The 27,011-nt window shown below is 27.7% G+C and overlaps 2 protein-coding genes across 5 annotated transcripts in view; one reads left to right on the top strand and one right to left on the bottom strand.

Annotated features, from left to right (window-relative positions):
- Positions 1 to 3,196, bottom strand: part of LOC132936333 (carbohydrate sulfotransferase 11) — a 43,855-nt gene extending 40,659 nt beyond the window's left edge. Inside the window, exon 1 of the mRNA XM_061003045.1 lies at positions 2,711 to 3,196. The gene's annotated coding sequence lies outside the window, so the exon portion shown is untranslated. The remainder of the gene's footprint in view (positions 1 to 2,710) is intronic.
- Positions 3,197 to 4,389: 1,193 nt separating this feature from the next.
- On the top strand, positions 4,390 to 26,502 carry LOC132936460 (uncharacterized). Of its 4 annotated transcripts, none has more exons than XM_061003196.1 (18): positions 4,390 to 4,499; positions 9,682 to 9,762; positions 9,954 to 10,115; positions 12,845 to 13,002; positions 13,101 to 13,267; positions 13,343 to 13,435; positions 13,632 to 13,780; positions 14,245 to 14,355; positions 14,418 to 14,612; positions 14,683 to 14,804; positions 14,871 to 14,974; positions 15,663 to 15,753; positions 15,840 to 15,984; positions 20,794 to 21,005; positions 24,271 to 24,429; positions 24,673 to 24,816; positions 25,482 to 25,620; positions 25,858 to 26,502. In XM_061003196.1, exons 2-18 carry the CDS (start codon positions 9,716 to 9,718, stop codon positions 26,147 to 26,149), a joined length of 2,490 nt encoding a protein of 829 aa, XP_060859179.1. In that variant the 5' UTR covers positions 4,390 to 4,499; positions 9,682 to 9,715; the 3' UTR covers positions 26,150 to 26,502. The 4 variants fall into 4 exon arrangements, with proteins under 4 accessions (XP_060859179.1, XP_060859176.1, XP_060859178.1 ...); XM_061003193.1 differs by lacking the exon at positions 4,390 to 4,499 and adding an exon at positions 7,473 to 7,973; XM_061003195.1 differs by lacking the exon at positions 4,390 to 4,499 and adding an exon at positions 7,474 to 7,601 and having other exon boundaries at positions 9,683 to 9,762.
- The last annotated feature ends 509 nt before the right edge of the window (positions 26,503 to 27,011 follow it).

The raw sequence follows: 27,011 nt of genomic DNA, 5'->3' as shown, positions 1-27,011 counted from the left end.
AATATGAAAATGTTTATAATTCAGAACTCTTACACATAATGACAACAGGTACTGAATTGTTTTTGTTTTTTGTTAAATATAATGATATTGTATTAATGTAGAATAACTAACATACAGAATATTTTCTTTAACATTTTTATCTGGTGCGACCTTTAATTCGATGAAGTAAGCCACTCCCTTCAACTTTTACATACTGTCCATCCACGTGAACTTTGATTCGTTCCATTTCTCGGCTTCCAGCACCGGCCATCCGCCGATGCTTTTCATAATTTCCTTGATCGGTCCCAAGCCTATCTTTTCTGTTAACATGAGGTATATAGCAAATTATTTGATACGAGTATATCATCGGTGTTTCCAAATCACGTTCTAAAATCATGATCTAGCTCGAATTGTGTATGTAGCATTTTTGAGACAGAACTGATTTGCGTGAAATACGAATGACATATTTAATATTCAGTAAAAACGATCATCGGATATGTGAATACTAAAAAATTACAAATTAGAAGAAAATACATGTAAATAGGTAATATATATAAATTTATATCTTATTATATGAAAATGCAGTACAAAGTTTGTAAAAATCAAAACAAAAGAAATTTGGTCCAATGGTTACAGATCTGCTGTACAGTAGGTTTCTATAAGCGATGATCGTAAAGAAGTATTAAATTTGATTTCAATGATATAAAATTATTGTAGACATACGAAAAAAGGTTCTGAACAAAGACAGCCTATATTACATACCAATTATATAGTTGAATTAATTTTTGACAAAATTATATAAACTTATCGAATTATAATCATGTCCAATTGTCTATCACTAATCCAATCACAATCATAATCCAAATTATAGTTTATTATTTAACTCGAAAATTCAATAATAAACTATAATTTGGATTATGATTGTGATTGGATTGGGTAGTGATAGACAATTGGACATGATTATAATATATGCTGGTCATTTGATTAAACTTTTATTCACGCAGTTCCAACATGTCACGAAAAATACTCCCAAATATAAAATATATTATAACATGACTGTATAATTTTACTAATATGATAAATTTGCACGATTTAAACAGTAATTTCATCATCTTTAATACGGTCTCAATTCATCCGGTTGAATGGGTTCGGTGATGACTGATGATCATTCGCTTCTGGTTTAATATATATTTAATATGGAAGAAGCGCTTCAATCACTGAAAATGAGTTTCGTGCATTTTCGCCATCATTGAGAATTGTGTTTTTTTATAAAATTACCACACGAAAACAGATAGAAATCATCACATGGATCTACTGATTGATCCATGTTGTTGAATGAAGCCACTGGAATATTCATCAGTTTTAATATCATATAAAGGATGCAGACATATATATTTATCAATCGTACAATGTAAACGTTTTAATACATTTATTATAAATCAGTAATCGTATATCAAATGAATGACTCTTACCACCTTTCACACAACCAGTTGAGAGGCAAATAAGGTTATCTTTTTCGTATTCACTATTCTGGATTTTTCGACTTTGTTGTATTTTTGCTTATTTTGCGTGTCTGTTGAATTTATATTTTTTGCACCTTCTACCGCTTCCAGTATTTGAAATCTGTTTTGTAAAAAGGTTAAAAGTTTGTCTACTTTGGGCACTTGCTTTTTAGGCACTGATGTTTCCCATTCTTTTAACGTAGCACTATCTAATTTTGTCGAAATTATATGCAACACCATTGGTCCCCAATTTTTTGGGTCATAACCTAGTGACTTAAGTGCTGTCATATGCTCCAACAACGAGTCCATCAACTGTCGTAATTCTGATGAGGTCTCTTTTGTAACCGGTTCCAGATCGAAGATTGCTTTAGTGTGCGTTTGGACGATTATTTTTTTTATAGTTAAACCGTTCGTTTAAACAATTTCACGCCATTAAATAATTTTTTCCGAGGTTTCGTACGGTTGAATGACCCTTTTAGCGTCACCTAGCAAAGCTGCTTTTAAATAAAAAAATGTCTCTATAACCGTGACGTTTTCATTTGAATATGTCCTTAAATGTCGACCATTGCTTATAATCGCCACTAAATTTTGGTATTTCTAAAGCTGCTAATTTTACAACGGAGGCTTGATTACTTACACTAGATCTCACACTTGATACGTTTTGACCTGTATTGTTTTCGATCTCATTTGAGACCTGATCTGACTTCAGTTCATCGGGTTTTTTGTGTTTTTCTACTAGTCTGGTATAATTAGCTACGGCTGAGAAGTACAAATTTTCAAATTCGTCCCGATACAATTCCCCATTTTCTAGGCTAGTGGATTTTTCTTCAATAGTGGACTGTATATTTAGAATGTTCAGCTCTCTTCGATTTTTTCTCTTTTAACCATTAATTGAATTAAGTCATCGTTTTCAGAAAAAGTGTTGACGGAATTTAAGAACTTCGTTAATTGGCCTTTTATTATCCCGCGTCGGAATGTTAACGCGTTTATGCGGGCATTATGCTAGGGCTTATCGAATAGGTATAAATTTATTGCCCGTATATAACGATAATTTATTGATAAGATCGTATAAAGATTGTCACAAACCTGTTATAGTGGAGCCTATACACTTTTAACGGTTCAGCGAAATGTGGACTTTGTACCAATTATATTTTGTTACACCGTGTTAGCGCAAAGAGACTACAGCGGGGAAATACGTGTCTAAATTTAAGGAAATTTAGTTCTCTTACCTTGAAACCTCGTGGTGAGCTAAATCCTTGCACGCATTTGACCCTTGAGTAGTTGAATTTCTGGCATTGAGGTGGTGAAACGAAAATCAGAATCAGCTGCTTTATATTTTCAGTTTTGAACATTAACACTTTTAACACTTCTTACGTGTATTTATGCTAAATCCGGTTCGAAAATGACCATAAAGCGGCACCTTATGGGATTATTGATATAAAAAAAAAATTGTTTTTTTTTTATTTAATAATTCGTACACTTGAATGCCTTATTTTAATTTATTGAGTTTTTTTTGAATAATTGAATTTAACACAACCTTAATAATTGAACGGCTATTTACTCAACAGTGAGTTTACACAACGAAGGCAAACCGTAAACTGAAGATAACGCGACCCGGTGCGGCGAAGCCGACCGATATTCACTTTATCTCAGTACTAGCTCTAAGTGAAACTCTGGGAGAGTTGGACTCGCTGAGAGTGGGAACCAATTTTGGAGACAATGTCGTTGGAATTATAAAAGTCGCAAAGGCTGTAAGACGAAAGTTTAGGATTTGTGATAAGGATTAGTGATATGGATTGGAGATAAGGCTTGGCGCTTTGGCGGGAATGTTTAAAAGTTTGAGCGTCTAGCAATCCGTCACGAACGTTGTAAATGGATAGGCTGGATACGATCTCCAGGATCATCTCCCGTTTCTCCACTGCTTTTGGTTGTTAAAATTGTTAAAAAGTGTAGAGTCGATAGGTTTATTTGATTGTCTAGCTATCAGTCATAAAATCACATAGGTAGGCGATCTGATCGCGTCGGATCGCGGACTATATGCGAAGCGTATATCACCAGGTATGCAATCCACCTAAGGTATTGTACCTATTTATTATAATTCATAAAAAAAATAACATATAGATACATAATATTATATTAACCAATACAATACATATAAACATGTACCTGTAATGTATATATAATTATATCAAAAAAAATGCAAAAACCTGCATGTTTAAGTGTTAAGCAAGTCAGTCAGCACCGTCTAAGACGAAACCAAAATGAACAATCCGTCTACGGCGGATTGAATAGTAGGTATGTGCCGTCGCATGTCCGGTACTTTTTTCTTATGTAAAAAGTGTAAAGTCGAAAACCGTGTTGGAGTGTCTAGAAAGTCAGTCATATCAAGTCAAAATCTATTAACTTTAAAGTTCGTCAGCTAGGTAGGCTAACGCGAATTTTTAAGTACAAACCGCATATCCACAGGGTTCAAAAGATATAAACTTAACAAATCGAGCACAAACGGCAGTTGAAAAGACGAAACTAATCGAGAAACACGAAAAAAGCAATAATAACGACCTACGCTGGCGTTGATTGCGATGGCTATGGACCGATATCGCGTACAAACCACTCGGCTTTTGAAACAAACAAACCTTATGTAAAATGAGAAAATGTCTAAAAGGCGAAAAACAGCGTAAAAAGCGTAACATTTTTCAAAAATGTTTTAAAACCGACCGCCGCCGCGGCGAAGGTACGCGATTGGTGGTCACGCTATAGGGAATCGATGGGAACGGTTATGTGGACTGGGGAAACAGAGCGGTGTTTAATTTTTTCCACCATGAGATCCTCCATGAATTCCCTATAGATCAGCTGTTTTTGTTGTGAAGAAGATAGAAGATAGAAGATGGATAGAAGATTACGTTTACAACTTATTACTATTATATTATTGAATTAATTATGGTATCGAACAATTACTATATTAGTATATTACCTATATTCTATATTAGCTTCTAATTTATCGGATACTGAACTACAGAAGTAAGTATTGCAATATTTTTGCTTAAATAATCTATTAACACGTTAGCTACCAGGCCCGATTTTAATAATATTTCATTATATACCATGAGTAGCACCCGTGTCTCACACCATATATTTACAGCTGTACCATAGCCTTTTTTTAAAAACTTTTCCTGTGTACCAAGGCTATATCTTTGGAACCATTTGTCATAGAAAAAAAATGTCAAGTATAAAATATGATTAAAATGTCATAAATTTAAAGAAAATATCATTTTCTTATTTAGAGGTTAGGTTAGGTTCTCATGGTACACAAGGAATAAATTGAATTGTATTATATGTTAAGAATCACCGGTGTCTCTCATATTTATTCGACCATTTGGCACAAATCAAAATATTTAATTGATTTCAAACAATATTATTTCAAAAACTATGTACCTATGTATGACATTTTTTTTTGTAAAATTAAAATATTATTATAATGTTATACTCAATTGAAATAAAACAATTTTTTCTCATCTTATTTTATTTTTATTAAAAGTATAAGCTGTTTATTATAAATTATTTAATACATAACATAACATTGTAAATATAAAAATTGAGAACAAATAAAATAAATTTTAATAATGTAATAATGTAATATTAAAAATAATTATAATCATGTACTCAGTCTTTGAGTTTATAATAAAAATCACAGTTTTAGTAGAAAATTTAGGATTTTTTTGCACTTTTAAAAGTATAAGCTTTTGTAAGCTGTTTATTCTTAATAATTTTAATAGAACAACAAAAAAAGTAAACAACATAACATTATAAATATTAAAATTAAGAACAAATTAAATAAATTTTTATAATCTAATAGTATTAAAAATAATTATAATGAAGTAGGTACTCAGTCTTTGAGTTTATAATAAAAATTACAGTTTTAGTATAATGTTAATGTTTTTTTTTATTTTAGAATAAAATAAAAATAAATAAAATAAAGTAAAATTCACTTTTTTAAAAATATTTAGTTAATAACACTTCAAAAAAATTATACATAGTGTCTTAGTTGTGTATATTACCTACTTAGAATGAAAGTTTTGAAAACACTCAATACAAAAAAAAGGTTTACTTTCACAAGTAACACAGTATGTGCTGACTTGTTTGCTTTTTTTTTGTGCGTGTACCCTCCCAAACTCTTTACTAAGATTTACATAACACTTATTGCATCTACGACGTTTTTTTCTGTTATTCGTTGTCTCAGTTTCACAAACTAATTTATGTTTCTTAGAACTAGACGAAGGGGAACTTTGTATTGTATTGTCTATTAACTCCTTTATAAGTTCTTGTCTAAATTCTGACATTTGTATCTACTTATGAGTAATTTCTTTATATAAAACTAATGCATTAGTGACTGCAGTACCTAATAGTAATTGGAATGCCAATTTATGGTACCATCTTATTGTTTTCCTGAGGGGACTAAAGTAACTAGACATCTGATCCGATAAATCAATACCCTGTTTATTTTTATTGTAAAATATAACAGCTTCAGGTTTTTTTATATCTTCACCCTTTCTATTTTTCTTACCAGTATTTACAATATTAATCCCATGTTTTGTAGATAAAAACCTTACATCTCGTTTATCTCTCCAGTTACTAATTACAACACCATGGACATTTTCTTTGCCAACTATATCTCCTCTTTGTAGTTTTGCATTCATAATATCTTTAGGACAATTTTTTACATTTTTCCTCAAAGTGCCTACAATATGAGTATTATGATCCAACAATACATGAGCAATATGTAAGCTTGTATAGAAATTGTCAACTATCAAAGTTCGTCCTTCATTTAAATAATTTTCTAAGAGTGACATTACAACTTTACCAGCATATGGAATATTAGTATCAACATTATTTAAATGCTTTCCAGAATAAACGCTTAAAACATATGTATACCCAACACTGTCACACAATTTATATAATTTAATACCGTATTTAGCAGCTTTGTTAGGAATGTATTGTCTGAATATTACTCAACCCCTAAATGGTATAAGTGTTTCGTTGATTACAACATTTTCCACAGGTACTTTACACTGTTTAAATAAATTGACTAGTATATCAATTAATGGTTGTATTTTCCCCATCCTATCTGTGGGGTTAATATCATTATTTGAAACATGGAAAAATCTGAGCAGTTCTTGGAATCTATTTCGAGGCATTATTTTAGGTACAAAACTATTTTGAAAAAATGGCTTAGTAATATAATCTGCAGACCGTCTTTATTCAAAATCGTTTTTGGTGTACAATGATTTTATATTATTGAATTCAAATTTAACAAATCCATTACAGTGACTTTCTAGACACCTAATCTACTACAGAACGTTACTCACCTACTGACCTACCTGCTTTTAGTTATTGTTTTATTTGATTTAAATAAATATATTATTTATTATTATTTTCTCCACTGTTATAATATATAATAGATTTTATTGAATGCTAGAATAGGATAAATTATGATTTTTATCATGTTTTTACATTTTCTTAATTCTTAGACCTAATTTATTTAGAATTTTATTAGATTAAGATGGCTTAGGAATAGTATATTTTTGTTTGATAGTTTTTTATTTAAATAAAAAATGTTATGGTTCAGGATTACTTTCGGTTATTTTAAATAGCGTAAGTGGTTTATTGGTTTATTATTACCTATTAATAATTATTATACCTATAATTTTAATATTACATTTTTGTAGGTATTTGTAATTTTATTACAGTAATTTGAATTATGTTTTTTTTATAAAAAGCGTAGGTATATAAAAGTAAGATTTTCATGTATCAACGAATAACGATAGTCGATAAATCAAACAATAATATAATGATACCTATTATGATATTATTATTATTATTATTAGTAGTAGTAGGTATAAAATACGTGATTCGTGTACCGCCCTCTAGCTGAGTAAATTAAGCTTATTCTCGAATATCATAAAAAAATTCTATTATCAATTATTGCCGGAGTAGTATTGCTCTTTCAGCACAATATTATGCTATTATATTATGTATAATTCGTCGTCGTAAAAGCCAAAAGGGTCTCCCGTAGACACCATCACTGTGCAAGTAATTACGAGTGCGTGTCATCTTCACTAAAGTTATTATAACGCCTCGCAAGCATTTTCCATTTATTCGCCATCGTCACATACATAAATCTGTGAATTATGAGTGCTTGTCATCTTCCCCGTCGTGTTTACTTAAGTTAATACAACGCCTCATACGCGTTTTCCATTTATTCGCCTTCGTGCAAACACATTACCTGCCGACGGTCGCGATCACATATTTCGCCGACGCACGATATTCATCCATACTAGTGCGCGTGTTTTTTCTTCTGCCGTGCAAACATTATTGGCCCACAGTCCACAATATACCCACTGACGATTTCACCCACTTGTTGCTGTTACTGCCCATTTATCACCTGCTCTTATCCATCTCAGGAGGACAAGCACCCGAAATAAAATGTCGGACTAGGTATATGATTATTATTTAATAAAAAAAAAAAATAACTTTATTATGAGCCCGACGTCAGAGTTCTATATAATATTATATTATAAATAAACATTACGTGTCCCCCCTCTTACCCTATTAGTTAAGTTGTTATTATTACCGTCTGTCACGCATATATTGCATGTACTACCAATGTAAATATACAGTCATTTCATTTATTACCAAAATTCAGTCATAGATCCTTTCAGCCACCTCATTCATGTATTAGACATCATATCCTGCGTAATCTAGGATTTGCCTGTGCGGATACAACAATATATTATTTTCTTCAAAACTACTCTACATACATTACTAATGATTTATCTATTTTCCCCTACTGTGTGTATGTAGAATTATTTTCATCACAAAAAAATACTTGGGTAGATAACTTTACTAATGAATTATAAGCTTTAGGTATAATGATACATTTCAACAAATAATTTTTACACAAAAATACCTTGTTACAACTGCTTTAACTGGGGAAGTACTTGAAACTAATATTTCAATTCCTTGAGTTTTATATTGCATTTTCTTAAATATTTATTATAAAACTAGTGGCTTTAAAACACTAATTATGAATTTTAAAAGTAAATATCTACTCGCTTGTGAAATTTGTTGAATGAAGATAGGTTAGAAGCTTTTAATATTATGGTTTTCATTTAAATAATATGTTCTTTTAAAATGATAACAAACATAAATATAATATATTGAATAATTCTGTATATAAAATACTATTTGAACTAGGTACCAGTATTTGTATTCTTATAACTTTTAAATTATAATAATAAAATTGTGTAGCGTTAATCAATGTTATTGTAATGTTATTTTAACAGCTCTTCCAGGCTGAAATTGTACAGATAAAAATATATAGAAATATAGATTAGACAATACATGTATAAATAGGTAGTCATTGTATTTGTATTATTAACTGGAAAACAGACTCAACTCAAATTAATAATAATATGGATAAAAACCATAGAAAACTACATCATAACAAAACATAAATCATTAAAAATTAATTAATGAATTAAAAGTATAAGAAAAATACCTTCTTAAATTCATCAGTTAATTCATAAATAACATTTGATGGAACTGTTTCAATGTTTTCAAAATCAATGTAGTAAACATCATAACTACCTTTATTATTTTTTAATATTTTGGCTCTACATAAACCATCATTTTGAGATGAAAAAACTTTGACCATGTCTCCCACAACTAGAGAACACTTAAGTATTTTGTCTAGTACTGAAAAAAATACATATATAAATTAATTGTTTTGTAGTTTATTACATAAAATAATTGTAAATATCAAATTAAGGTACTCATTAGTTATTCCCAACTACCTACCTATTATTGCTATATGATAACTATACTAGTTAGTATGACTACAATTTTGATTATCAAATATGGTGTTATAAGGTTATACTCAAAAATATTATTAAAATAATAATTACCATCACTTACCCGATCACTTATCAGTAATTTTTTCAAAATATTTAATCATAATTGACTGATGTTTTTAACTATATGCATTCTACAGACACTTGCCTAAGACAGAAAAAGATGCTATAAAGTTGTTTCAAAATATAGAATTTAAAATATGTAAATAGTCGATGCAGCAATAAATTATCATCGTGTTTGGGTGAACTTAAGTAATATTAATGTTAATAATTTTAATGTTTTATGTTCACAGTAATTAAAAAACATTAAGGAGAACATAATTCAGTATGGAACCATTAAGACCATCAATTAATGAGTCTGCAATAAATTCCAAGTAAGCAAATACCTAAACTATTTAGGTACTGAATGTTACAAAAATATATAATTTTAAAATTATCTTATAAAACTAGGTGTTTTATAATTTATGTAATTAATACATTGTATATGATTTGAACAGTAATTACCTACTGAATAATAAAGTATACATTTTTTTCAATTTCTTTTAAGTATGATTTTATTTAACAGTTCTAGTATGTTGACAATCCCACTTGTTGGATGTGATGATCCAGTATTTAAACAGGAATTTATTGATGAGACAGACCATAAAAATGATCAAGTTCTTAATACATTTATTAAACAGGAATTAATTGATGAAACGGACAATAAACATTATCGGTTACTCATGAGGTAAGAATTATTTTTACATAATTTAAAATGTAATGATACAATTTACTAACCTATCTAATAAACAAATATATTTAACATATTTTAATTTAACAGAAAAAATAATAGAAAAAGAGCCATCCACTTATAGAATCTCAGTAGTACTACTAACATAAATTATTAATTGCTTAGGTTAATTTTTGGTTGGTAAATTGTTTAATGAATCACAGCACCCAATCCATTTCTACATCAAAATGTGATGTCTAGTAGGTAGTGGACAATTAAGATTTCTAACTAAAAAAATTGGAAAATAAAAATAAGTTGAAATATTTTGAAAATTTTATGGTGTATAGAAAATGCTAAAAGTTCATGCTACCTACGGTCATTGGTTTTTAAGTTACACCAAAAACTAAAATCGGTTTTGTGTAAAAATTCCCGATTTTCTTTTGTTTTTCACGGCACTTTTCACCTCCCCAATGCACCAACAATATTCACTTTCCCATCAAACAAGATACTGAAGTTGAAAATCGAAGCATTATTTTGACTACTTATCATGTACACAGACGAAAATATTTAAAAAAAAACCAAAATCGATTTGGTCACAAACCGATTTTGCGTAAAAATTTCCGTTTTCCTTTAAACACACATCATTATAAAATCAATACATTCATCGCTCCATTCATCGTTCAGAATCTAAAAACTGTGCTTATATTTTTTATATTTTTTGACTACAGTGTGAATTACTTGTTTTAAATGTCCAATCCTTAGTTAGTTAGCTAAAAAAAATTAAATATTTTATACATTGTTAATTACAAAATAATTAGCAAATTTACGTGTTTTATTCAATTTTTATTTTCACATATTTAAGTAAAAGTGTCTATAAATTGCATATTTCTATATGATTGCATAAAAGCTGCATTTTTTATATACAATCAATGATTTTTTTTGATTTTTTGATTAGATTCTCAAAATGTATTTTTACTTTTAACTGAATTTCCCGTTCTGACCATCGATGAAGGTAAGGTGAGTGTACTGTAAAAATTCGGGCCTTAGTCGTCATACCCATAGGTGCAGTTTGGGTTAAATTTATGGGGGTTCTAGATTTATGTCGACTAAAGTGGTCAGTGACGGGCTCTGCACCCGACATCCTCCTCCTTTCATACAACTTAATTTTAACACCTTCGCATTAATCTTAATATAAAAAATTACTTATAACTAGGGATGGGCCAATACCACTTTTTACCGATATCCGATACTCCAATATATGCTTCCGATATAAAACCGATACCCGATAATATATGAAAATATAAAAACAACATTTTTGACAAAAAAACATGAGCTGATACCATTAACAGATATATAATAAAACCGATAGGTACCCGATATCACAAATATTACCTAGAAAAGTGAAAACATTGAGTATTATTTAATATCTATTGATGGTTATAAATTCATAATTATTATTTAATAGTTATCACATCTTTGTTGTTTATTTTTCAGTCTTTAATACTTTAATATTAATATTTTATTATTAATATGCTGATCTATAGGTTTTTTTTTTTGGTATCGGTTGAAGTATAGGTTTTGAAAATGAATAGTCTATTTGGGCGAGTATCATTGGTACCGCTTGGATGAGTGGAATTATTTTTACCTGCTCACTGCTCAAGGTAAAAAACTAGATACAGATGATATCGTTGCTAAACATTATTAATCACTATTATTGAAAACAAGATTATGATTCAGTCATTCTGTACAAGTTGTATAGATACATACATAATAGCTAATAAGTAATAACACTTCAGTGTGCTATGTGATGTGTTGTGTCTTTTGTAGTTGTGTAATATACTTTCATGTGGTACTTCGTGCGTATGTTGTTAAAAAGTGTTAAACCAAAAATTTTATATAACTATACAATATATAAGTTAATTTACTTATAAACCAATTCAAACCTTATTATAATAACATAACTACCTTACTACCTATATCTACCTATACCAATATATGAATAATTATGTACATTACTATACAATATATAATTAGATAACTTATAAACCTATTTTAACCTTATTTGCACAAAGCTCCAAACGGTAGTTTTGGTAGAATAAATCTTCGCCCAAACGGTCTACGCTCGCTACACTTGCCAATGATTGCATGCCGACATATTACTATTTTTTTATATATTATAAATTACATGTCATATAGTTCAATATCAACAATAGTGATGTATATTAGTGCATGTATAAATAATATATTTTAAATGACACACATACCATATATTATATTGTATAATCATGGTATGGAGTTTTTGGGCTTCGGGTCTTATAGCAATTGCATATCTAGAGGAGTAAAAATTAGATGTATTAATTCAAAGGAGACTAGTATAATGTTACATTATATTACAGATAATTCATATAAGTACTAATATTTTACATTCTGTTTTTGGCACATTTAAAGGTTTTCTAGATAAATGTTCAAAAAGACAAAATATACCTTCCATCTCCTAATGACTTAAGAGATGCCTAAAATGTTTACCATTTACTACTTTTATATTATTATTATGAATAAGAATCATATTATTTACCATTTAGAAAAACTACACTATATGTATCTATTTTCTATCTATTTTATTCCAAGATATTAACTGTATAAATATTACACTTTTTTAGAAAATAATAAGTAGTTTTAAACTTTTAATAGGTAAAATTAAATATTGGAATAAGCGTGACATTTTTTAAAAATGTTTTTCATTTCAGCTTTATGAATTCAGACATTGCTTATAACAAGAATGCCGACCTTTGGTCAATAGGAAAATGTATATTTTGTAAAGAAAAAATAGAGGAAGATTCAAAAATCCTAAAATGTCTTCATACTATTTGTAAAGACTGCATTAAGAGAAAAAATACTGATTCAGGTAAAATTAACTTAATGTTTTATTTATTTATTTTTTGTTTCATTCGATATTATCTAGTTTGAAAATTCATAAAATCTTAAAATGTTATGAAAACCTAGGTATATGGTGTAAATGTAAAATAGTGACTAAAGGTGAACTCATTGATTACTCGATTATGGCACTAAATCAATCACAGGTAAAGATATGTTGTGGAAAAAATTGTCAACTCATAGCAAAGAAAATCTGCATGCATTGCAAAAGCATGTATTGCAAACCATGTTCAAAGGTAACTTTAAATTTCTTCTGGACATTATATATACATTTCTTTAGTTCAGAATATATTATATTTTTTTATTTATAGATCCATTCAATTAAGAATGAAGATCATAACCCTGACTTGATGATGACTTATCCATTAAAAAAAGAATTTGTTCCTTGTCCAAAATGCATGCAAGTAAGTTATAAGTATAAAAAACAAATTTAAAAGCATTGAATTAAATTGTTAAATTAATTAACAAAAATGAGATTGAAATATAAATTTTAAAAAAAAAAATTGTAATATATTTTAAGGAATATTTTATGAATTTTTTTGTTTTATTTAATCTGTGTAAAGGAAGCTATTTGGAAATAAGCTTTATTATTTTTTTTAGAAATCTGTAGAAGTATTTTGTACAAAATGTTCGATTATGCTTTGTGCTATTTGTCATTTAAACTTTCATCAGAAACATGAATTTAATCTTCTTTCCACAATGGCCGTTGAAACCAAGGCAGAATTGCAAACATTACTAAATGATATAAGGTATGGTGAAAAGAATTATTATCAAAAATGTTTAATATTAAGAAGTTCTATTAACCCGTTAACTGGTATAAAAGTGCTTTATGTTCCTTTGTTCATAACATAAAATATGCTGGTTTAGCATATAAAATAAAATTTAAAAAAAATGAATTTAATAGTAAATTTAGTAGTAAAAAAAAGTTTTTTTTGTTCATTTTGGTTACCTTATACTTACTTGAAATTATTATTATTTCTAGTTATTACTTAAGTGTATTTGCTAGGTATTGTGTTTGTTACCTTAGTCATAAAAATTTTAAACTTAGAATTCAAATAAATATAATATTTTTTAAATATGGTCCAATGTAACTAAAATATTTCATTTGAAAATAATTCAAAAGAGGATATTTAGAGATTTATTTTAGTGAATAAAAATGTAGCAGTGAAAAGGCTAATCAATTTTTACATATGAAAACATTTTTATTTTGCAGCAAAGACAACAATCATTTAAACTTTATAAGGCAAATGTCAAATGATAATATCAAGAAATTGAAATCCGAGAAGAAGAAAATTAATGACAAAATTGATGAAAGAATCAAAATGTAAATTATAAACAATGTAATGAAATAAATACTATTTTCAAAAACTTATTGTCTCATTGCAGGATACACAAAGAAGCTGATAAACGCGGACTTGAATTAAAAAAATTACTTGAAACAAATTTCACAAATGCTGTTAATAATATTAATACTAATAATATGGTTATTAATGATTTTGAAAAAGAAAATGATTATTATTATAGTTTAACAAGCTCGGTTATCAATTGGGATAAAATTGTTGATTGCATTAAACTTTCAAAGTATGTTAAATTTAAGTTAAATATTTAACTACCATAATACACAAATATATATATAATTAATCTATTTTAGAATTATCAAGGATAAAATGGTCATTGCTAAGAGACATACCCAAGACATGCGTAAAGAAGTGACAACTTCTAAAGCTGAATTGATATACAATGATGAACAATCTGTGAACAAAATTATAGAATGTAAGTTGGAAGCTAACACAATTAAATATATGAACTATAACAATAAAATAATAATTTTGTTTTTAGCAATTCAAGGAATGGGAGATATTATTTCATCAAAAATTGTTAGTTTATCAGAATTTAAAATCACAGTTGACTCAAATAAAGTTCTCCAAACTCTTAAAAATGATGTAAGAATTTAAAATATTACAACAATAATTTTTTTTGAAAATCTCGCATTCTATTACTAATTATTAATCTGATAGTTGTCTCTATCATTTTACTTTTGAGTTTGCACTGATTCTTAAGATTCAAACTTTGAAGCATTTTTTTTTTTTATATATCAAGTATATTTTGTTCTATTATTTTATTTAGCAAGCATGAATTTAGTATAGTAATGATTTATAACTGTAGCTATCAGATTTATGATTATTTACTAATGGTATATAATAAAAAGTTCAACATTTTATATGTGCATAACTGTTGGGGCCGGGAACGAAGCAATAATAGTATGTGCACCCGGGCGTTGAAGCGTCTGCACGTACCTTATCATACACACAACTGACCTTTGTAACTTGTGTGTAATGGTGTTATAGCTCGACTAGAATTGGTTGGGTTCACTGCGCAAGTACTAGTAGTGAGCTATGTGATGTAGTGATGTGTAAAGTGTGTATATGTGTTTATGTGTGTGCTTAGAAACTAATGATAGTAATATTAGGTAACTCGAATAAATAATAAGAATAGAGGTTAGGTATTGAGTTCCTGTTTTAATCTATATTTTGGTGGCGGCGGTATGATACGCGGACACTATCAAGACCTATTATTGTTCGTCGGCTTTAACAATAACATTTCAATATTATTTTAATAAATTTTCTTTAGCAATCTCAGATTTTAAGATCCGAACCGGTGATGATACAATCTGGAGTGAGTAAGCTAGAAAAAGATAATTATGAAATGATGATAGACGAAGGTAAAATATTTACTATACACATTTTATATACTTATAATATTGATGTTTTTAATGATTAACATTTTTTTTTTAATTTTATGTTATAGTTTCTGACAGTTCAGACTTTAAACCACTTGTAAATTCTGATTGTAATCAATGGACTGAAGAATTATTAAACAGCTCATCCAGTAATAAGTCTTATCATAATGATTGTCATATTCCTTCACTAGCTAAGGAGCTTAAACCTAAAGAGTAATTATTTTTTTAATTATATATTTATTACAATTATTGTAAATTATATATTTTTGATATGAAGACAGTGAACACTATCGAGATTGTTTGAATAGAGAAATAGTAAGATTTGCAGACATAAAAATGTTTGTAAATAAGATACAATTTTAGTAAAATAAGATTAAATGTGTTAAATGTGAATTTCTGATCCTATATCATTGAATAATATCAAGCAACGTTTAGAATTTAATGTATCGTATACATCACTTTTGTTGGTATTCACTAGACAAACTTACAATGAATCTAGTATTACCTTTTCAAATCTTAGATTAAAATAGAAAATTTTTATGAATTTCTAACTCATAATAATTAACACATTTTCGTCATTTTTACGTATTTTGTCGATATTAGAAGTTTAAATGCTTATAAAAAAAATAGTGACCGTGGATTTTTAATATTTTTTATTTTTCTTTGAAACAATATATTAGAAGCCTTATATTAAGTTTTCAAGCTATTTATTACCCAGTAAATAAAATTGTATTGTTATTTATAGATATAAAAAATTAAAAATTGATAATGTCCGTAAACAGCTTAAAACAAGTCAAAATATTTTGAAAATGTTAAGGTGTATAGATAGGTGTTATTTTTTTTGAGCGTGTCATTAGATTACCGATTCAATTATTTAAGTGTATTAAAAGGTAGTTATAAGAAAAAATTATTTACTCTTGTAAATTAAACCTATACCTAATTATTTAAATTAAAAGTATTAATGCATATTTTACTAATCTTTAGAGGACCATAGTTAATAAACTAGCAAACCAAAATTGATGATTTGACTATCAACATTTTCAGAAAAAAAACAGAATCCATAAAAAATATAGTGGTTACCATTTCAAAAAATAAAGTTGATTTTGCTATTGGTACACCTGCGTGTTTAAACATTTTGAAATTGTTATAAAAAAATTGATTGTTAAAAATAAAGAACATCTTTTTTTTGTTTTAACGAAATTCCATATCATCGTTTCATAATTGTTAAAAAACCCCGCGTACAATGACATAAGATACACCCTGTATATTTATAATGTATATCACATAATATTATTCATATATTATTATACAATATAATCGTGATAAAATTATCAACAGTTGGTAATTACATGAATATTTTGAAAATTTTATCAAGTAAAGAAATTGATACAATAAATTTATGGTGTACCTAAATTTCAAGTGTCTACAGTTATTCATTTTTGAATTACAACATAAAAAATCACTACAAGAGAAATCAAGTAAATATGCAATGTTGTAAAAATTTGAAAACACTCTTAAAGTTGAATTTGACTTTCCGGTAGGGATTTTTTTTATAAAAGTAGACAAATTTATGAAAAATCTTGTATTAAATTTTCAAATCTTCGATGAATAAGATGTAAAATTTTCGATGTAAAATTTTTATGAATTTATAACCCAAAATAATTTGCACAATACTTTGACTTTTACGCCTTTTGTCAAAATTTGGACCTTAAATGCTTATAAAAATAAATGTGTTTTTAATATTTTTTAACTGTCATTTTAGCAATATATATTTGGAGACTTGTATACAATTTTCAAGCTTTTTGACCCAAAGAATAAAATTTTATTGACATTTATAGAAAAAAAAATTGAAAATAACCGTAAACAGCTCAAAACAAGTCAAAATATTTTGAAAATATGATGGTTTTTAGAAAATCATAATATAAACTTTCAGTGAAAATTGCATGTATCTACAGACGTTTGTCTTAATAATATGCCAAAAACCAAAATTGAATTCGTCAAAAAACCGATTTGGCGTAAAAATTCCCGTCCTTAATTTTTTTTGTTTTTCCCAGTGCTTTTGAAAATTTCTGGGAATTTTGACCTCCCCAAACGAGATTCATTTTCCTAACTTAAAAGATACTGAAGTTGAAAATCGGAATAATATTTCGATCACTTATCGTGTACACAGACAAAAATAAACATATCATTGTAAAATCAATACATTCAGAATCAAAAGGCAAAATATAAAAACAAAATAGTTATAAGTTATAACATAGATATTATTATATTATAAATTCAGTTTTATAAATTTAGTAAAATTTAAAAATATTAGGAAACTGAATTCATAACATACACATATAATTACTACAATATGTTGAATCAAAATTAAAAACTAGAAAGATCTGTTTTCATATAGAATCGGAACTATAAAATTTGAATTGGAGGTTTATCTAGGAGAAATTATTAAGAAATACCTAGTTTATTGATGAGAAAACGTTGGGAATTGAATATAAACACACGCTGATGATAGCCATCTTGTCAAGATTTCAATATTTCTCATAAAGCATCGCTTGTTGTTTGGTACCTACATTGTACATACCTTATCTAAAATCTTAGGATTTTTACATAATTAAATAGTTTAGTTTCATTAGCAGACTTCAGTTTCTTGGGCTGCTTTGTGTTTTTGAAGTCTTACACATATTTCTAATATGATACTATCAAATATTATGATAATTGTAATTTCTTTAAGTTAGTAGTTCAATCCAAATCAAATTTTTTTTTAAAATTATATAGTAGCTGCGGTAATATTAACTAAAGGTATGAAAATTGAATTATTCAAATTAGAAGTTTTGAACTTGGGAGGATTTTAATTACATATAAGATTTATTGGTATGCATAGACTATGTGTCTGATACAGGTCGGTGCGTTTCACTGGTATATTTTACATGTAACTTCTTACACATTGGATTTTGAACAGATATGTGTTGATAATGTGAATAGTCGTCTTTAATTAACAACAAATATTTTTAACCCCCAATAGAGTTTGTTTGTATCGGTCCACATAAGTCTGCGTGTATTATTTTCCCTGCAGCTTTTGTGTACGTAGTACTAGACTTAAACCTTTGTTTGTGTAGTTTACCATTTATGCACGCATCACGGATAAAATGATTTTTTTTATCTGACCCTTTTATATTATGTTTTTCTAATATATTATTAACATACTTTATATTTTGGTGACTCAACCTTTCATACCATAATTGTAATGTGTCCTTGATAATACTATTTACCTGTGGTTCTTCTTTATCGAGCGTAATGACTGAACTCTAATTTAAATAGTTTTCCTTGTTGCTCATTTGTACAGACTATTTGTCCGTTTCTTGAGAATGCACTCTTATTTTTATCTGATAAAAGTGTTAAACCTTTATCTAACGCTGTAACACACGAGAATAAATTGTATTTTAATTCCGGCACATACAGTATGTCTAATAAATAATTATTATTCCATTTATTATTCGCAAATGATAATATTTTTATATTACCTTTTCCTTTTGCTAACAAAATTGAACCGTACTTGAATTGGTTCGTCAAATAATACGTAGTTATTAAACCAATTTATTTTACCGCACATATGATCGGATGCTCCTAAGTCAAGTAACCAACTTTCCTCAATATCGTTTTTACTGACAGTTCCAGTAATAAATGCACTGCCATCATCACTTTTACTTGTTTCTCCGTGTGTTTTCTTATTTTCTTGATTCCTCAAATATTTTCTGCACTGACTTTTCCAATGCCCTGGTAATTTACAAAAATAACAATTACCTGATTTTTTGGTAGCTTTATTTTTGTTTCCAGATTTCTAATCCCTCTTTGGATTGTTTGCCGTTAGCGCTATTGATTTTTGATATTCCATCACTGTCAAGTTTCTTTGTTGTACCCTTGATTCTTCAATTAATAATCTACTTGTTAAATTATTAATTGTTTTATCACCTGCTGGGATAGAGTCTCAAGCACTGTAAAAATGATTATACACATCAGGTAAAGTCATTAATATTTTTGTCATAACCTTATTGTCCGTTACTGGTTCCCCTGATTGATTCAGTTTCATTCCCAAATTTGCTACTTTGGAAATATGAGTCGACATAATATCAGTCGCCTCCATTGAATAACTGAAAAATTTCTGTTGAAGCAAATGTATACTTTCTTTGGATTTTTGTTCATAAATAGCGAGAAGTTTTCCCCACATATCACGCGCATTTTCTCAAATAATCAAATTCTGTAATGGACCATTGTCCACTGAAGTTACAATTAGTTTTTGACACTTACCGTCAGCTCTACTCCAGTCAATAGTATACTTTTGCCATCTAGCTCTAGCTTCCTCATCAGTTTCTTTTTCTATCTTAGTTATTTTAAAACTAAGCTTTTTCCACTCTCCTGTCATTATTTACGTTAATTCAAATGAGTTTAAAATTACCTTTATTTGAAATTTCCACATTAGATAATTTTGTTATTTTCACTGAATCGTCAATCTTGACTTTTCCTGTTTATAAAACTTTGAAGAATAACAAAAATTACTTGTATAGAGAGTAGTTCCTTTGAAGTCCAAGTTTATCCAGATAATGTGTCTGAGCCCATAGCCTGTTGACTGTTAAGTTTAGGATTATGCTTGTAGATCGATCTGGGCAAAAATGACTACCCTGCTTTTAGTAATAAGTAACATTTACTAAACGCATGACGTACACATAAGTAATATTATAATGTAGTACCTACAGTATGCTAAAAGTCAGCCTTATATACAAGTGACCTATTGATCTAAGTCTCACACCACTGTTTAACTATATCCGATTCGCTAATAATCATATCACATGATATGCCGTGATTTTTCACATTATTAATAATAACAACGATGATGTTGTTGCACAATATGATGATACGTTATACAATATTAAATTATATTCAATAGATTTACTCCAGTTTTTTTATTTGATGATCTTCAATTATATATTTACTATATTATATTTTAATTTAAATATATTTTTGTAGTGTTCATAATATAAATACAATGAATCAACAGCAGCAGCAGCAGCCACAACAGCAACCATCATCACAACCACAAATGAATGACAACCAAAAAAGATCCAATGAACAAACTGATAAAGATGATTGTCAGTCGAATGAAGGATTTGTTGTGAAGATGCGTGGCCTATCATGGTCAACTACAACTGATGATATAATCAAATTTTTAAGCCCATTGGGTATGTTAAGATCAAACTTTAATAATTATCTTACTCAAATTCAAGTACATCGAGCAGCAGAAAAAAGTTGTGATCGACTACTGTGTTAGATCACAATGATAATTAGTAATTATCCAAGCCTGGGCATAAACAAGTTAAAAAGTTAAAGTTAAGTTAATTTTAACTTTTTAAAATTTAATTGATATAAACTTAATAAATAACGAGTTACTTTTAATCAAATTCAAATTAAGTTTATTTATAAATAATTAAATAATAAATATAATAAAAATAAAAATTATTATTGATGTTGCATATTACATTTACTAGAATAGGAAATTAGATATATAGTTAAATTAATTTCTTGTGCCATTAACCAGAATTCTTCAAGAAAAATAACTTAATTAAATAGTAAATACATTTTATAGCAATTATGGCTATTTCGGTATATATAAAGATTAAAGATATACCATACCATACTGCGGCATACAGACATATTGTAATAATAATAATTAATAAATACTAATAACTAATAAGTAATATGATATTATCTTATTATATTGATATAGATATAAATCACAAATGTACAATTCTCAAGAACATATTATAAAATATCTTCGCCATAAATAAGTTATTTATTTATTTATAAATCAAAAGATTGTATGTTGATATATATTAATTCCGTATGCTTTTGGTACCTACTACATAATTCTATTAATTCAGTACCTATTAATTTAATTCTATGTATAGAAAAGCCATTAGCTATTTCCTGTGCTCAATAATATTTATGATTTTTATTATTTTAAACAATATTACTGGGTATTTACATAGATATTAAAAAAAAGAAGATATTAACTTAAGTTAATAAGTTAATTGAAAATGTTCATATAACTTTTAACTTAACTGAGTTAAAAATTAAATTAGGATAACTGTTAACTTTAAACTTTTTAAAATGTTTTCCATCAACTTCACTTAACTCAGTTAAAAATTATCATTAACTTGCCCAGGCTTGTAATTACCTATAGAATTAACGAACATTCACAATTCCGAGGTCTGATAATTTACAAAACATTGTGCAAACTGATGTATTATTATTCTGAACAGAATCTATATATTAGATTTATCATTCATCTAAAGTTTTTATTTTTTTATTTTTAAATTAAACATATAAGAAACAATACGGTATGCGATGTTTGATTTGAGATAATATTAAATGGGGGATGACTAAGTGTAAAAAAATAAATGTGTATACGTCATTATTTAAATGTCTTAATGGTTAAGATATAATCAGAAAATAGTATGCTTTAATATTTTTTTAGCCTGTTGTTTAGTACATTATGAGCATCACACTCACATATTACTTTATTATTATTATTCATTTCTTAATCAAGTTAGAACAAAAAATCATACACAGAAATATGTATATTTTAATGAAATATTAATAGTTTATCAAACAAAAAATAAATAAATGAAATTTTATTCACTTTCTGAAGTTTAGTTTGTTTCATTACGGCAGGATACCTGGATACGCATATGTTAATTACTTTCAACTTAGTCAAATGTTAACTTATTCAGGAACAACAAATATCACTATCATTTATTTTTGTAAATATGTCATTTGAAAATATCTTTAGTACCAGATGAATTCGATAACATTTATACTAATGATGCTCAAAATGTTATTTGTATGAGGCCATACCTGTATAAAAAATGTGTTAAAAGAAAAGAGACTATCTCACCTAAATTCAAGCACTGTATGTATGTAACACATGTTGCTGAATATTTTTTCCCTAACCTACTGAGTACAGATATTTGTTAGGTATTATTATCTTACAATACTTTGAATTATTATTTTATTTATTTTTTGGTATGGTTAGATATACACTTAATATAATGTTGTTGATCATATAGTAATATCTTGGTTATCCAAGGTCTTCCTTAGAACTATAAAAATTGTTCATTATATGTACATATAAGAAATTATTATGGTTCCACAAGTAGAGAACGAACATCTCAAGTCTCAAAGGTATCCTAAAATGTTGTATTGCTGAATGACCTGTCCCGCCCATTGGTTTTAAAATTTGAAATTTATTTATCAAGTTTTTGCCTCTCAACATAAGAATTTGTGGTTGTCATGATACCCTATTTCATGGATGATTGAGAGTTTCCTTTTATTGACAAAATTGATTACCTAGTGGTTATAATATGGTACCTAATGACAAATGTCAATAAACTAAAAAAAAAGACTACCAATATGGCTTATATTCTTAAACACATTCATGAAATCGTTTTGGCCATCCTTTAGTTATTGTTTTTATAAGTTTGTTACATTTTTTAAATATTATACATTTTTTGTGATATTTGGTGTCATAATATTATGTTAAATACAAATCAAAAGTAGAGGATTTGTTAGCAAATTTATGATTTTGATTATTTATAACTCATTTAGTTTATATTTTTACTCCTTGATTATTTGTCATTCAAATTTTGATTCTAGTGTATTTATTAGATTATATTACAAATTTGGAGGTGTGTGTTTATAACTAGATGTACCACAAAACTTCAACAAGCATACCAACGTCTCTCAATGCTATTTCCAATACTTAAGTTAATAAAAAATCAATCATACATAATAAATGCTCGATATTAATATACAAGCAACTACTAGAACCTTTACTAACTTACACTTGCCCTATCTAGGGTAACTGCTCAGCGACAAACATAAAAAAAAATTCAAATTTTCCAAAATAGGAATTATAACGAACCATACATTTTAGTCGAAACAATAATCTACACAACGACCTCAAAATTATGAAAATTCAAGACCATATTAGAACCCTTGCAGCAAATTTCCATAGTTCACTTTTTATAAATCATGAGGCTCATTACACTTCAATTAACACGTACATCCATCACCTCAAAGACGTCTCAAACGCGGTCGCCCACACTTTCTTATTACCTAATAAATTATTATAAAGCTTATTATAAATTATAAGTCCAATTATATTCTTAACCTTACACCCTAAACTATACATTAATATTAACTAACCTTCATTAGGTATAGGTATCACTACTATTGTTATTATTATTAAATTACTATAAAGTTAAAATTGTCAAATACATGAACTCTATAAATATCTGTAGATATAGATAGCCTACATAGGCTAGGAATATATTATTATCAAATAATAAATAAATTCAATAAACATACAATTGATTGAGAAAAATAACTAGGTGTAGTTTTATATTTAAAATAAATTAAATATAATCTATTTTATATATTATATAGGTGAAGCAAAGGTTAAAGATGGTGCTTCTGGAGTACATTTTACTATGACTACAGAAGGACGTCCTAGTGGTGAAGCTTATGTTGAAATGGAATCCAAAGAAAATCTTAAGGCTGCTCTTAAGAAAGATGGAAAGTTCATGGGCAGTCGTTTCATTGATGGTTATACTCAAATTATATTTAATAATGTATTAGTAATTAGTTTTAATGACTTATTTGCTTCCAAAATGTGGCTTATACTTAAATTCCTAATTCTTAAACTAATTAAAATCAAATGTTAAAAGAACAACTTTTTTATTCTGCTCGTAATCTAGAATAGTCTACAATCATTTAAATATAAATGTTGATAGTGAGTTATAAAAGTGTATTATAAGACTTATTCATTTGAATTTATTTTTCTCTTAGTATTTCGATCAAAACGTTCAGAAATGGAACGGGCTATTAAAAAAACTGGTTCAACACTTGACAGTGAACTATATGATAATTGTGTTCACATAAGAGGTCTTCCCTTTGGTTTTACTGAGGATGACATTGTAGAATTCTTCCAAGGTATACTTTTCTATTTAATTTATATACATTGATTGAATTTTATTTTTTTATTTCTCTTGTTAATTTTTGTGTTATACTTATAAATACTTATAAATTTGCTTTGACTTGGTGATTCAATTAGATTTATTTTAAATTAGTTTTGTGATATTTCTTTAATGGTTGTTTTTTTAAATCTAATAGCAATTTTACTAAGTAAAGCTTATATCATTTAAAATTTAAAATGGTTGAGTGTTAAACTATATAATTTTTCTTTGTATAGACTTAACAACTCTACTACGATCCAATAAACATAAAATGATGATAACTAGTAAGCTATTCGTCCACAGAAAACATTAATTGTTTACTGCTTAAAAATTAAGTTGTATAGGCTGTATTTAAATATTGAGCAGAATATTTAAAAATGGAGTTAAAAAGTAATAACTAGTAATTATACCAAAATGTAAATTTAAGGACAACAAAAAATATGTAGATAAATTCTTTTATTTTTTAAATATCACAAGTTTAAATCAATAACAGTTAAAATGATCTTAATGAATTGCCTTGTCTTCAAATTTTATAAAAATATTCAAACTTAATAATATTTACCTTTTGTTAATTGAACTTTTTGTGTTATTGGTTGTGCTAATGATTGGGTTATCTATGATTGTTTGTATTGTGGGAAATAGGGTTGGAGATGATACCAAACGGCATAACCATAGCAACCAACTCCACGGGGCGGAGTACGGGGGCAGCTTTTATACAATTTATAAACAAAGAGAATGCAGAGGAAGCTCTGAAGAAACACATGAAGAAAATAAGACAAAGGTGGGCAGTTGGAGGGTAATATAATGTAATATAATGTAATATAATCACACTTAGTAAAACAAAGAGTGGCCAAGAGGGTAATCCTTTGCTCCTCCTTATTTGTGGTTTGTTTTTTATTTTATTTTAAATATTTCTACCATAGTAAAAATTTACTTTATATTTAAGTTACTTTTAGGTATCATTTGCATTAAGATCATAATACTTCATAAATTACTCATTTTTTTATGATTTTTTTAGATATATTGAGGTATTTCGCAGTAGTTTAACAGAAATTTGCAATCAACCACTGCAAAGAAGACCAAGACAAACTCCATATGACCGAAACGATCGTTTTGCTAGTAGTGGTGGTGGCAGTGGTGGCAGTCGTGGTAGAGGACGGCACTTTGATATGTCCATGGAAACTGAACGTAATATGAAGTTATTTGGCAGTGGTAGAAGTATGGGTGGACCAAGAGGTGATGGCAGAGGCAGCAACAGTGGTTTCAGCGGTGGAAATTCTTTTTGGGATAAAGACATTTTCTCGGCGTAATGATAACTCTGGTCCTCCTAATTCATTTTTTTCAAATAATATAGGTGAAGGTGGATATCCAAGACCTTCTGTAACAAAATACAACTAGATTTCGGGGAAACAAATTAATATAATTGAGTTTTTTTCAATATAATATGTAAATATCGTTTAAATTTAATTTTTTGGAAAATCCATAAACAATAATGCAAAATGTCTCGAAAGTGAAGTTTGATTTTTTTTTTATAATTTAATGATTTATTATTTTTATTTTTTTTAATCAGAAACTTTTGCTCAATCATTATTTTTAGCAAAGTTATACCTACTGTATCATGTAAAAAGAAAGTTTTTTTTTTGATTAAATATTTTTACTAAAAGTTAAAGTTTTTTAAATGCTTATTTTAATGACTTAAAGTGCTATAGATCCCGAGCCCTGCTGATAACCTGAATATCAAATTTTAAACCCAGTGTGTACTGAGTAATGCAAAGGTTTAATAGTTAAAAATATGACCGGTCTAAAAGTTTGATGGTCGACCGTGTATAGATAAGTTTAAGTTATTGTGGTGACCATTGAGTTGACTGTTCATTATTAGACCTTGCTACAGTGTTTTGGTTTACTTTTAAACCTTTACAAATATTGTAAACTAAATTATTAAATATATTGTTTCTCAATATCATAACAAATTTGAATGTAATTCTACGGTGATTACGTTTTAGATTCTGAGTGGAGCGTAGGTATACGTTGAATGTATTGATTTTACAATTTGAAGTGTGTTTTTTTTAATTTAAATTATTATATTTATATTTTGTGTCCGTGTACACAATAATATAGGAGTCGAAATAATACTTCGATTTTCAACTATAAGATTTTTATGAATTCTCAACT

This window comes from Metopolophium dirhodum, chromosome 1 (genome assembly GCF_019925205.1).
Source record: "Metopolophium dirhodum isolate CAU chromosome 1, ASM1992520v1, whole genome shotgun sequence".
Lineage (NCBI taxonomy): Eukaryota > Metazoa > Arthropoda > Insecta > Hemiptera > Aphididae > Metopolophium > Metopolophium dirhodum.
The sequence above is the reverse complement of the archived record's forward strand: the minus strand, read 5'-3'. Positions and strand labels throughout refer to the sequence as shown.